This window comes from Oncorhynchus clarkii, chromosome 1 (genome assembly GCF_045791955.1).
Source record: "Oncorhynchus clarkii lewisi isolate Uvic-CL-2024 chromosome 1, UVic_Ocla_1.0, whole genome shotgun sequence".
NCBI classification, from domain to species: Eukaryota; Metazoa; Chordata; class Actinopteri; order Salmoniformes; family Salmonidae; genus Oncorhynchus; species Oncorhynchus clarkii.
In genome coordinates, this window is record NC_092147.1 from 33933226 (window position 1) to 33948448 (window position 15223).

Below are 15223 nucleotides of genomic sequence, written 5' to 3' on the forward strand. Positions count from 1 at the left end.
TTGACGGGCCAACCTCAGGTGGTGAGGGTTGGCAACATCCCCTGAGCCACGCTGACACTTAACACAGGGGCCCAACAGGGGTGTGTACTTAGTACTTTTACCCACAACTGTGTGGCCATACACAACTCCGAAACCATTATCAAGTTCGCTGACGACACAACGGTGGTAGGCCTGATTACCGGCGACGATGAGTCAGCCTACAGGGAGGAGGTCAGGGACCTGGCAGTGTGGTGCCGGAGCAACAACCTCTCTCAACGTCAGCAAGGGCAAGGAGCTGATGTGGACTACAGGAAATGGGGGTGAGCATGCCCCCATCCACATAGATGGGGCGACAGTGGAGCAGGTAGACAGCTTCAAGATCCTCGATGTCCAGGTCACTAAAAAACTTTAAATAATCCAAGCACACATGCACAGTAGTGAAGAAGGTGCGACAGTGCCTCTTAACCCTCAGGATGTTGAAAGAGTGTGGCATGGGCCTTCAAATCGTATTGGCTGGTTGCATCATTGCTTGGTATGGCAATAGCACCGCCCTGGATCGCATGGCGACAGGCTCTTGAACAGCTTCTATCCCCAAGCAAACAACTGTTAAAAAGCTAACAAAATAGCTACACAGACTATCTGAGTTAACCTTTTATCTTTATAGACCTTTTATTTCAATCTTGCTCTGTCTCTATGCACAATCACAGGGCCCTACGTACTCACACACACTGTCACTCCAACACACACACAAACACTCACTGCATCATTTGCTCAGTCACACATAATATGCACATACATTTATACTGACTCTACACACCCACACACACACTCATATGCAAGCTGCTGCTACTCTGTTTATCTTGTATCCTGTTGCCTAGTCACCTTACCCTATGCATATCTACCTCCATCATTCCAGTATCCCTGCACATTGTAAATATGGTATTGGAACTGACTTTTTAAATATTTCCTATATATAGTATGGTTACCTACTTACTTACTTACTTATTTATTTTATTGTGTATTTCATATTTCATATTCTCGTTTCTCATGTTTTATTTTTTCAAGTTGAACAGTCAATTTTAACACACATTTTTTATTTTTTTTTAGTTTAAATTCCGCACCCATAAACATATTGTTGCATGTGTATGATTAAATGCTGTTCAAATGTCCTAAGCATGAAATAATGTGTAGGTTGTCAACATATGAAGTGTAAAAAAATATGGTTGCGTTTGTATAATTAAAGGTAGAACCATTTCCCTTACAAAAAACCCTTTTCTTCCAAAAAGGGTTATTCAAATCAAGACAAAGAACCCTTTTGGAAATCTTTTTTTCTAAGAGTGTAGCTCAGTGCTCTACAGTGGGGAGCACTGAGAAGGAATACTAGAAGGAATGCTTTACCAACACATACACTATGTAGGTCTCCTTTGACAAACAGGTTTTACGTTATACATAACGAATACGTTTTATTTTACATTGAAGTATGACTATGAATTAAACCTATGAAATAAAATGCTGATCAGATGGTCACTGATATCCTAAATACTGTATGGCACAGCTGGCTTCAGACCTGCTCTTGAGCCAGACACTTCAATACCTCCAGTTAACTTTGAGACCATGCATAATGTATCGAGATAGGGGCCTGAGGTGGGAGTTCGTGAGTCTGTTGCTGCAACATCTTCTCTGGTCAAGGGTTTCTAACACCATCCTTGTGATTTGTTCTCTATGGCAGGAAATAATTGATCAATGATTACATGATTTGATAACTGTGAATTATTTAGTTAATTATAAGGTGTGCATTTTCTCTCTCCCTCTCTCCTCTTTCCTTTCCTTTGCTCTGCACGGCGGTCTGTGCAGAGTGGGGTGTTAAGCTGTGTTTTCATTTGTTTGGGTATACACACACATACAGTATTACAAGCCACACCTAACTTTCCCCTGCTCTCTCCTATCTCCCTCCAGAAATGTATGAAGTTCGATGCGGACGCTCCTATCTGGTTGTCTAAGCAGCGTATCCTGTGTACTTTGAATCACAGCCTGAAGGATGTGCTGAACTATGGCCTCTTCCAGCCAGCTTACAATGGAAAGGCTGGCAAGTTCCTGGATGAGGAGAGGCAGCTGAAGGAATACCCACTGCCTTCTGCTACACCTGTACCATACCTGGAGGTAGGCCTGCCCCCTCTCTCATTAACATACTTTTTCTATGTGTGTGTTATGGTGCGTATCAGTATGTGTTGTCTGTGAATGTTTGTTTGTTTGTGCGTGTGTGCTTGAGTGTGTGTGTTGGAGTGTATGTTCTCTCTCCTATTGCTGTCATGGTATTGCTATCATATGCCTTCTCCCATGAGAGACGAAACATTAGGAGCCGGATGTCACTTGTCAATCATTCAATTATCTACTCTGTTCTGTGAGTTAGACATGTGTGCATATGTGTGTGTGAGACTCAGCAGAGATAGTCACACTCTGACAGCAGTGTTCTCAGCTCCCAGATGTCATCTCTAACAGTCCAGTGTAGTCGTTCATGGTTCATGATTATATAAAAACACAGCCAATGTGAAGATGTGGTGTTTTTACAGTGAGTACACGTCATTAGATCTCTCTCTGACAGGATTGTAGATATAGAGAGAGTTCACTGGAGTGCACTCCAACCTTCTCCAGTGAATTGATTATATAATCCATTACTGGATTTATTAAAAGTCAGCCTACATTGTTTGAATACAAATGTTTAATTCCTGTGGGTTTTGAAAATGTAATATTTTTCTTATATCTGTTTCTCATGAGCAAAGTGCAATGTTTCTCCCTATAAATACAGATTGAGTGTTTTCTTCAGATGTCAAGGATGCAGCAACAGTAGGCTAGATGCTGTTGTTGCAGGTAGTTGTATCTTGATCAGGTAGCATAATGTCTGCAGGTAAATCTTGGCTGCCGGTAGAATTGGTCTGAAGTCAGGGGGATGATGGAGCTGAAGTCAGGGGGATATTGGTCTGAAGTCAGGGGGATATTGGTCTGAAGTCAGGGGGATGATGGAGCTGAAGTCAGGGGGATATTGGTCTGAAGTCAGGGGGATATTAGTCTGAAGTCAGGAGGATATTGTTCTGAAGTCAGGGGGATGATGGAGCTGGATTAAGCCCAAGGGTTTTACTGTGGCATGATGAAATCATGTTGTACAATTCCACCCTGGTGATAAAGGACAACTTCCTTATGTCTAATTTAATTCCTCATACTACAATGGGCACTATATTATTCCTAGCTTCCAAGGGCGCTGTGCCTGGTTAATAAGAGAGTTTTGTGGTATATACAGGTAACTGACAAAATAATAAAGTATATTGAAAGCAGATGCTTCCACACAGGTGTGCTTCCTGAGTTAAATAAGCAATTAACATCCCCTCATGCTTAGGGTCATGTGGTGGGCAGGCCATTACTTTGGCTACCATGGCTATGCCCCCATAGGATGACAATGCCCCACATGCACAGGGCACGAGTATTCACTGCCATGGCAGTCTCAGTAGCCAGATCTCAACCCAATTGAACACTTATGGGAGTTTCTGGAGTGGTGCCTGAGACAGTGTTTTTCCGCCACCATCAACAAAACACCAAATGATGGAATTTCTCATGGAAGAATGGTGTCGTATCCCTCCAATAGAGTTCCAGACACCTGTAGAATCTATGCCAAGGTACATTGAGGCTGTTCTGGCTTCTGGTTGGCTGTGCGTTTTTATAGTATGGTATGTAGCTGTGTGTCTGTGTGTACTGTATGTCAGGCAGTCATAACTGACTGGTGTTTTATTTAACTCTATGTGAGAGGCTCTGCACATTTAGAAATATCTAACTACCCAGGGTTATGCTGTGTGTATGTGTGTATGATGGGTGTATGCTCCCGTGTTTGTCTGTGTGTATGTCTGTGTGTGTACAGTCAGCCAAGGGCCATGGTTTATGGCATTTGTCTCTCATGAAGATCCATCCCTGATGAAAAAAACAGCATAGACCAGCATAGGCTTGAATCCAGGCTTGTATTTTTGCTGGTGACCAAACGTCATTGTGTTTTCACTAGTGACCAGCATTCGTTGTGTTTTTTTTTCTGGTGACCATCCGTTGTTGTGTTTTTGCTGGTGATCAGCCTTCGCAGTATTTTGGACTCTGGTCACCCGCTAAACCAGCAGCAAGTCACATTATGCTGGCTTGCAAAGTGATGTTTAACAATCCAACAGCTGTATCTTTCATTCAGCCGCAATATGCATTCCGAATGACTGCCAGGGTTAGGAAGATTATTTGGTACACCCATCTAGTACCGGGTTGGACCCACCTTTGCCTCCAGAACAGCCTGAATTCTTCAGGACATGGATTCCACATGGTGTCAGAAATGTTCTACAGGGATGTTGGTCCATGCTGAAGGGATGGCATTACGCAGTTGCTACAGATTGGAAGGCGGTACATTTACCGGCTCAATTTGGTCTTAGGTAGCAAACTTGAAATTGTGTTTTTTACATTAGATGAAAGTGTCACGCCTGCTCCCCCTCTCAAACTCTGGCTCGAGAGCGCCTGACTGCCTATCACTATGCACAACCGACCCCTTCATTACGTACACCTGCATCTCATTGGACCCACCTGAACTCCATCATTATTTGAATGCCTCCCCTTTCTGTTTCCTCTGTTTGATGCCCGTGTCTGCATTGATGTCGTTACTTTGTCCCCTGCACAGACGCTGTTCCTGTCCTGTTTCATGTCCGTAATTTATTACATGTTTTCCCTGTACTTGCTTCCTGTCTCCAGCGTCGATCCTCACAAAAAGTAGAGACTCGGAGCTAGAAAATTATATATCATACACTACAGTTGAGGAACAATGAGAAAGTATTTCTGCTTTGAATGTTGATAAACCACTTTTGAATGTTTTGACACACCTACGGGAGAGCTCTTCTTTGTCTACACCCATTCAGCATCGTTCACAGCCTCTAAAGCCTTAGCTCCACCCATCTCTTTATGGATTCACATGTGAGGCCATGTACTAAACAACCAAAGATTTCAGGACTAAAGGCTGGATTATACTTTAGGTGTGTTCATAAATTTAATCTGGAGTGCCAGAGTGTGCTCCGAGTGCACTCTGGGCATTCGTAAACTCAGAGCTTGTCAGATTGTCCATTGGCAAATTTGAGCGTTCAGAGCGCACTCTGGCCGTGGAGTAGGGTTGATCCAAGCGTTCTGACCTAACAACAGCACTCAAGCACCCAAGCTAACTAGGTAATGTTGGCTAGCTTGCTAATTACTTCCAGACACAAATGAGAGAACAGCTCACTCTGACCATTTTACTCGCCCTAGCAAAGCTGGTTAGGCTGTTTTTATGTTATAAAGAGCTTTGGTGACTGCAACTGTGTAACTGGAAACAATTTAGTTGCACTTTTTTGCTTACGTTTACTGACACTGGACATATTCAACGGGTGTTGAGCGTTTATAAATGTGCCAGTTATTCTGCCCTCTGGCACACTCAGACAAGAGTGATCTGAAATCAGAGTAGTTAGCCAGAGCTAATTTACTTGCTATGATTATGACAGTAGTCGTAGTGACGTCGAACATTCTATTGAAATGGTTACTTGCATAGTGGTGTCTTTTATTTAGACATGTAGCTAGCTAAACAATGAACCACAATCTGCAGGTTTGCTAACCAACCAGGTTTAATGTTAGCTAGCTAACATTAGGCTATAACTAGCAATACAAATAGCTATGAGATACAAATAATATTACTACACAGATCATACACGTAACTTTAGCTAGCGAGACCGCCAGCTAACATTAGCTAGCTAGCTAAGAGTACACTTTTAACTTGAAATTAAAATGACTTTCTGACTAAATTTGAAATGTGGTATAAATAAACACAAAATTCTATGATGGATTTCTACACTGGAATTGAACATGCGACCCTCGGAGCCAGAACTCGCGGCATAGACTCATCCCCCATCCCCAACCACAACTCCTTAGCAAGTTGTAAACCTACTTAATGGTAATAGCACTCACCGTTGCCCCAAGTGGCCAGCTTTGAAGGCATCTCCCAACATCCTGGGGACCTGGTTGAATGCTGAATAATGCCTTGGATCTCGAGTGGCCTGGCTAATAAGGGAGCACACATGATGGAAGCATGGAAATAAGCAAAAAAGTGAATCCATTTGATTGTGCGTGTGTGTGCACTTTAGGAGTGTAATCTATGGGAGGGCAAAGGGAACTTTCACATGAGAGTAAGTATGTGCTGTAGTTGTATGAGAGTGGTCTTTACAGCAATCTCTGAAATAAAATTGATCAGTCACCAGACACACACACACAAACACACACACACACACACAACCACCTCTCAACCCCAAGGTTTACAGTTTCTGACAGTGTTCAATGAGACCTGTTTATAAAATCTGTGTTTGTAACCAAACTAATAAACATCCGGGCTGTGACAAGTTGAGAATGGAAGGCAGAAGATAACTTACTTTTCTCTAAATATGTTTTATTTACTTAATAATGAACTAGCAGACTAACTAACTAATTAACTAACTAATAAAGGTTTATTCCAGTAAACCTGTATGGTCTCTGTGTGTTCCTCTCCCAGTTCCGCTATAAGAGACGTGTCTACACACAGACGCACCTGGATGACAAGCAGCTCTCCAAACTACACACCAAGGTAAGAACACACACACACACACACACACACACACACACACACACACACACACACACACACACACACACACACAAGCAAGGTAAGACTGCACACCTGTGTTCCACACCGAGAACACCTTAATCTTTCCATGACATAGACTGACCAGATGAAACCAGGTGAAAGCTATGATCCCTTATTGATGTTACCTGTTAAATCCACTTCAATCAGTGTATATGAAGGGGAGGAGACAGGTTAAACCCCTTAGAGTCAATTGACAAACCAGGGCTTCAATCAAAGTAACATAATAAAAAAATCCATCAGAATTGGTCAGTTTAAGAGAGATCCATTTTATTGCTTTGGACGCGTCTCAATCTACCGCATCTGCTTCTCGGTTCTCGCACTTCCACATCTGCAGTGAGAGATGGCAGAGCTAGAGTGGTGTTTGTCAGACCATGAGACATCCCAACAATTGGTCTTCACACAAAAAATATATAATATATACACTGCTCCAAAAAAATAAAGGGAACACTTAAACAACACAATGTAACTCCAAGTCAATCACACTTCTGTGAAATCAAACTGTCCACTTAGGAAGCAACACTGATTGACAGTACATTTCACATGCTGTTGTGCAAATTAAATAGACAACAGGTGGAAATTATAGGCAATTAGCAAGACACCCCCAATAAAGGAGTGGTTCTGCAGGTGGGGACCACAGACCACTTCTCAGTTCCTATGCTTCTTGGCTGATGTTTTGGTCACTTTTGAATGCTGTCGGTGCTTTCACTCTAGTGGTAGCATGAGACGGAGTCTACAACCCCCACAAGTGGCTCAGGTAGTGCAGCTCATCCAGGATGGACCATCAATGCGAGCTGTGAGAACCTTTGAAACGTCTGTTTAAAGTCAAATCAAATCAAATCAAATTGATTTATATAGCCCTTCATACATCAGCTGATATCTCAAAGTGCTGTACAGAAACCCAGCCTAAAACCCCAAACAGCAAGCAATGCAGGTGTAGAAGCACGAAAGGACAAAGGACATTACATCAAAGTTGGATCAGCCTGTAGTGTGGTTTTTCACTTTCATTTTGAGTGTGACTCCAAATCCAGACCTCTATGGGTTGATAAATTTTGATTTCCATTGATCATTTTTGTGTGATTTTGTTGTCAGCACATTCAACTATGTAAAGAAAAAAGTATTTAATAAGAATATTTCATTCATTCAGATCTAGGATGTGTGTATATACAATATAACCTCAGCAAAAAAAGAAACGTCCCTTTCTTCCAAAGATAATTCATAAAAATCAAAATAACTTGTAAAGGGTTCAAACACTGTTTCCCATTCTTGTTCACTAAACCATAAACAATTAATGAACATGAACCAATGGAACGGTCTTTAAGACACTAACAGCTTAACAGCTTCATTTAATAATTTAATTAGAATGGTTTTAACACCAATCTTATTCAAACTATCGCAAACTTTTTGTCTTGAAAAAATACAGAACAGCTGTTTAGGAGCCAAACGAGCCGGCTCACTGAAAAGAGCCGGAATGCCCATCACTTTCAGGTGTATACAGCCCAGTACATCACTGGAAACATTCTTCCTGTCATCCTGGCGTGATTTGTTTGGCATACACTGACTTGACACTAGCTAAGTTAACGTTGTTTTGTTCTTTTTTGTTTTACTGTGCCTGCAAACACGCTGGATGATTCAGAATCCATTGAGGAGCTTGAACGATTCACTGACGATTGATACTTACGAACTCAAAGAAACATGTCGCTGGTTTCGGAGGATTCAAGCATTGTTAAGGACAACAAACCCAATTCTACAAAACAAACCAAAACCAGGTTGGATCCATAAATGAAAGGCTTGCCAAACTTGATATCTTGGATACATTACGAGAGGATATCAATGCATTATGCTCCAGTCTAGAATTCAGCCAATTTCAGATTGATGATCTAAGGAAAGAGAACACAGAGCCAAAGGTACTGTAGACTCTATTCATGGCAAGGTGGTGGTGGTGCAAAGGGAGAGAAACAACTTAAAGAAGCCTTGCTTGATGTACAATGTCGATCAACGCGGGACAATCTAATATTTTCAGGGATGCCAGAGAATGACAACAGCAGATGCTGTGAGGACACAGTCCGAGACTTTATGTCAAATCAACTGAAACTGCCCACTGATGTTGTGCGTAATGTCACTTTCTCCACTGTCCATGGGAAATAGGCCTGGAAATAGGCCTGGAAATAGGCCACGGGCTATTATTGCATGTTTTGGCAAATTTTAGCGAAAATAAATGACGAAGAACAGGGGCAGAGAACTCAGAAACACTGATTTTGGAATAAATGATCACTTCCCGACCGAGATCAATGAACGTAGAAAAAAATGTATCCCATCATGAAGCAAAAGCGTTGCTTGAATCAACAAGTCTCCATGGTGATGAATAAACTTTACATCAATGGGAAATTGTATCGGAACTCTAGAGTAACTCCCTGACTATTTTAATTCAATGTTCAAATCTGAGTTTGTGTGTTGTAGTCTATCATGACAACTTCATCTATAACGAATACATGCTCTGTAGATCTCCACTTGACAAAGAAAGGGTTGCATATAATAGCTCAGGTTAATGTATGCAGCCTTCCTAGGTTTTCAACTTGGTCAACATAAATAATATTTGTATTTTGGCTTTGACCGAAACGCATTTAGATGCATCTGTAAATGATGGGCAAATAAAAATTAATGGATATAGTCTACTTAGAAGGGACAGGAATAGGAATGGTGGGGGTGTAGCACTGTATATTCAGAATCACATACCTTTTAAGAGGAGGGATGACCTTAATGTATGTCAAATAGAGGCACTATGGGCTCAAGTACATCTGCCTCACCAGGCAGCCATATTGGTAGGATGTGTGTATAGACCTCCTAGCTCTACGGTGTCCTATCTGGATGACTTATGCACTAGGTTTGACCAGGCCACAGATACCAACAGAGATGTTTTTATCTTGTGTGATTTTAATATACATTGGAACGATCATAATAATTCGAATATAACTAAATTGATGTGATATGCAGAGAACTGTGGTTAATGATACTACTAGATCATCAACTAAGTTGAGTCATCGTTCAGACACATGCATTGATCTGATCTTCTGTAATATACATTGCAATGCTTAGAAGCTAGATCAATGCCAGTGGGCTGGACAGACCATAATATTGTGAACATAACCATGAACACCAAGGTTCCAAAGAAACCCCCAAGGATTGTGGTCAAGAGAAATGTTTAAACATTTAATTATGAGCTATTTCAAAATGATTTGGCTGCTGTACCCTGGGAGCTGATTTATCTAGAGGATGATTTAAATCATGCTACAGAATTTTTTATTGATTTGCTCACTGAGTTAATAGACCATCATGCACCAGTAAGAAAGAGTACAGTTGGGGCTCATCCATCTCCATGGATTGATGAGGAGGCTTTTTCTTTAAAAAAATATGGCAAAAGTCTTAGCAGCCAAATCTGAACTAGAAATTGATGAACTGAATTATAGAACATTACGTAATAATACAGTTAAATTGAATCGTGAGAAAAAAAACATTATTTTACAACAATGCTTTTATTGAATGTAAAAATGATTCTAAAAAGGTATGGAATACAGTTAAGGGCTTACTTAGTACATCTATCTCATCATGCCCATCTCGTGTGGAGGTTGGCGGGAGAACAAAACCAGCTGATATTGCCAATCATTTAGCAGATTTTTTTTACACAGACAATTCATTTATTGAGCAGTAATGTAAACAGACATTCTTCCAAAAAATCTATTGTCCAATGGATTGATGATCATATTATGAGCAACAAGACCTGCTCTTTTAGTCTACAAATGGTGTCAGTAGAGGAGTTCTAAGCCACCTATTGAAGTCATTACCCAATGGTAAATCTACAGGTTATGATCTTATGGACAATTTTTTACTTTGCTATGCTGCTCTCCAGATTGCAGCTCCACTGAAACACATACTTAATTGGTCACTGGAAAAGGGGATGTTTGCAAATGTATGGAAGCATGCTAAACTTTGTCCTATTCCAAAAGACAGCAAAGAACCCATTACTCCTGCCAATAGTTGACCAATTTGTCTACTCCCTTCACTCAGTAAGATATTGGAGGGTATTGTGAATAGACAAATATGGGAGTGAGCACATGGAAAATAATGATCTGATTACAGCCAATCAGCATGCTTATCTCAAAAACCATTCCACTACCACTGCGTTGGTTGACATGACTGACAAGTGGCTCAATGCTATGGATAATGGCAGGTTTGTGGGTGTACTATTTTTAGATTTTAGTGCAGCATTTGATTTGGTGGATCATGAAATAATTTTGACAACATTAATGCATTCTGGTTTAATAAGGAGGTAGCATTGAATTGAATTGAGTACAGGCATATCTAACTGACAGGAAACAGTCCACCTATATCAATGGTTTATTTTCTTCCCATCATGCTTTAAACTGTGGAATACCGCAGGGCAGCTGCCTTGGGCCACTTAATATACACCAACGACCTTCCCTATGCCTTATCTGAAACTCAAGCTACTATATTTGCAGATTATACTACAATTTATACAGCAAGACAATCGGTTCAACAAGTACAGCAAGCTTGATTTGGAGAATATCAGGGAGTGGGTTTGCTGGAACAAACTTATTTTAAACACCAACAAAACCTAAGTTTTGTTGGTCTGTTCCACTAGGAAAAGGCCAACACAGCATGGGATACAATTTAAATATGGGGGGAGTACAAATTGAGGAAGTGGCAGAAACCAAACTACTGGGAGTGCAGCTAGACAACTGCTTATCATCGTCGTCTCAAATAACTCATCTATGTAAAAAACAATATTAAAACAGCATGCATGATCAGAAGGACAGCTAAATACTTACCAGGAAAGATTCTTAAGCAAGTAACACAAGCATTAATTGAGAGTCAGGTGAACTACTGTTCTGTGGTCTGGGGAAATGCATCAGCAAGTGAAATTAAGAGGCTGCAGATTGCACAGAAGCAAGGATTGTTTTAAGGTGGAGATATGGTTATTCTGTTGTAGTCATGCGCAATGCTCTTGGTTAGTCATCAATCAACAAGATAATTGAAAAAAACATGCTTATTTTATTTCATAAAATACACCATGTAAAACGGCCAAACTCTATTCACAACTGTATTCAGTTGTTAAGAGACAACATTCAGTAAATACTAGGAATAGATTGTCCACCATCTATCTATGTGTTATCCAGACAGAAAAGAGTAATAGGCAAAATAACATTTCGGTTTATAGCAATAAAGAAATTGACTAATTTAACTGAGCAAACCAGAAACCTTTCAATATATACATTTTAACAATAGTTTCAAACCATTTAAATATAATACATAGGAAAGTTGTGCTGGACTATGGTAGACGAAGAATCAATGTTTCTTTTAGGCTGAGTATTTATCGGGTCAATATGTCAGTGTATTATGTTTGTTTGTAACAGTGTGTTATATGTGAACATGTGTTCATATTATACATTGTATTTGAATGTTTAATGACTGTTGGAAGATTAGTCCAAATGAGGACTGAAATCAAATAAATCCAGGATGTCTCGGAAAAATGTTAAAGACTCCAGCCACCCAAGCCATAGACTGTTCTCTCTGCTTCCGCACAGTAAGCAGTACCGGTGCATCAAGTTTGACATCAACAGGCTCCTGGACAGCTTGTATCCCCAAGCTATAAAACTGCTAAACAGCCAACAGAATGGCTACATCGACCATCTGAGTTGACCCTGGTATTTTATTTTTTATTTTGTGACTGTCTCTACGCACACTCACATGACTCTACACACACACACACTGACAGTCCAACACACACATAACATGCACACACATTTATACCGACTCCACGCATACACACTCACATACAATCATCACTTACGCTGCTGCTACTCTGTTTATCATATATCCTGCTGCCTAGTATTCTTATTCCTGTACATATCTACCTATATCACTCCAGTATCCCTGCACATTGTGAATATGGTATTGGAACTGACCCTGTATATAACTTCTTACTTTCTCTTGTTCTTCGTATTTCTTATTTTTATTTCTTGTATGTTTTTGTTCTACATGATGCTTTTTTTTGTGCTACATTGATATTGATTACTGCGTTGGCGTGTTGGAGCTTGTAAGAAAAGCATATCATTGTACTTGTGCATGTAACATTTAAACTTGAAACCTTAAAGCAAATCAGGCTGCTCTGCTGATTGATTGACTTAATGGTACAATTTGTAATTTTTTGATTAACTTAACAAAAAAGAAGAAATTATATTACCAAACAAAGATAAATGACATAAAACACACCAGAAAAAATACTTTAGAGTACCTTAAATGATATCATGGGCAAAAAATCTCCATAATTCATTGAAGGTGATGGGTTATTTTTAACAACACCTTTTGATATTGCCAATCATTTCAATGACTATTTCAACTAGGTTAGTCAGTTGAGAACAATTTATCATTTACAATGACGGCCTACCCCGGCCAAACCCTTCCCTAACCCAGATGACTCTGGGCCAATTGTGCGCCGCCCTATGGGACTCCCGATCACGGCCAGTTGTGATACAGCCTGGGATCAAACCAGGGTCTGTAGTGACGCCTCTAGCACTGTGATGCACTCGGGAGTATTTCACTAGTAAAAGCGGAAAAACTCTGAAGTAAAATTACATAGAACAGAGAACCATCGTATTTTTTACAAATAAAAATAATGAAAGAAAATAATTGCTGTTTTGAATTAGTGTGGGAGAGGTGTGGGAGAGGTGGAAAAATTAAAGTTATCCATCAATAATGATAAGCCACCAGATATACACAACCCAGGACAACCCCAATTATTCAAGCAAACAACCAATTACCTTTTAAAAAACAGATTAAACAACAACTCATGGAATGGCAAGAACTGGGAGGACACACACACAAACACACTAACATACATATCATTTTTTTGTTGGATTGCTTGTATTATTTTTGGGTTGTATATTATTGTATTTAAAATGTTGTGTGTCTGTCCTTGGCTATCAGTGTATCTATCTGTACTTGTTTTGTGGTTTTTTGTGGACCCCACAAAGAGTAGCCTCTTCTGCTGCAAAAGCTAATGGTGATCCAATAAACAAATAAACACACAGAGAGAGAGAGAAAGAGATAGACCTGTAGGGTCACACAAGGAGCCACGCAACACTGTCTCAGTGATTGACAACCACAAGAGGTGTGAATGTGTACAGGTTGAATCAGAAGGAGCATGAAGAGTGTCTGTGTATCTGCGTTACATAAGATATACTGTACATGTGTTTGTACTGTTGTAATCTACTATATTCAGATGGAATATGAATATGAAAGCAAGTGTGGTTCCTGAGTTAATTAAGCAAAGCATGCTTAGGGTCATGCATAAAAATGCTGGGCAGGCATTATTTTGCCTACCATGGCTATGCCCCAATAGGATAACAATGCCCCCATCCACAGGGCACGAGTGGTCAGTGAATGGTTTGATGAGCATAAAAATTATGTAAACCTTTTGCCATGGCCGTGGCCGTCACAGTCACCAGATCTCAACCAAATTTAACACTTGGGATATTCTGTAGTGGTGCCAGAGACAGCGTTTTCAACCACCATCAACAAAACACCACAAAGGAATTTCTAGTGGTAGAATGGTGTCAACGCTCTCCAATAGTGTTCCAGACACTAGTAGAATCTATGCCAATCTATGCCAATCTATGCCAAGGTGCATTGAAGCTGTTCTGGGTCGTGGTGGCCCAATGCCCTATTAAAACAGTTAATGTTGGTGTTTCCTTTATTTTGTCAGTTAAAACTGCTTGCGGATCAGTGGGATGCCCCATTTCAAAAACATCCAGTGAAATTGCAGAGCGCCAAATTAAAATGAAACTACTAAAAATATTAAACTTTAATGAAACCACAAGTGCAAGCAAACCATGTGATTATCTGAGGACAGCGCCCAGCACACAAATGCATAACAAATAATTTTCAACCAGGGAGTTGCGACACAAAAGTCAGAAATAATGAAATAACATATGCCTTACCTTTGAAGATCTTCTTCTGTTGGCACTCCAAAAGGTCCCAGTTACATTACAAATGGTCCTTTTGTTCAATAATGTCCTTCTTTATATCCATAAAAACTCAGTTTAGCTGGCGCGCTTCAGTCAATAATCCACTCGGTTTCCCTCCTTCAAAATGCATACAAAATGAATCCCAAACGTTACTAATAAACTCAATCAACGTTTATAATCAAACCTTATGTACCCTAATACGCAAATAAACAATACAATTTAAGACGGAGAATCATTATTGTCTTTCCTGGTAGAAAAATACCAAAGAACGCGCTCTCATTCACGCGCTTGGAAACACTACAGCCAAAATGGGAAACAAAAATTTCTGGCAAATTTTTCCAGCCTGAAACTCTTTTCCAGACTGTTGACATCTAGTAGAAGCCCTAGGAACTGCAATCGGGCACGATTTCGCCCTATTATAAAAGTGCCAGACATTGAAATCAGTAGGATTTTTAAAATAATTGGGGGGGGGTGGTTTGTCCACTGGGATTCG

General features: G+C 40.2%; 1 protein-coding gene across 1 annotated transcript in view; it reads left to right on the plus strand.

Annotated features, from left to right (window-relative positions):
* LOC139406385 (SH3 and multiple ankyrin repeat domains protein 3-like) overlaps positions 1–15223 on the plus strand; it is a 254120-nt gene that overhangs the window by 68926 nt on the left and 169971 nt on the right. Inside the window, 2 exon segments of the mRNA XM_071148926.1 lie at positions 1936–2139; positions 6557–6628. Of these exon segments, the coding sequence (XP_071005027.1) occupies positions 1936–2139; positions 6557–6628 (276 nt within the window).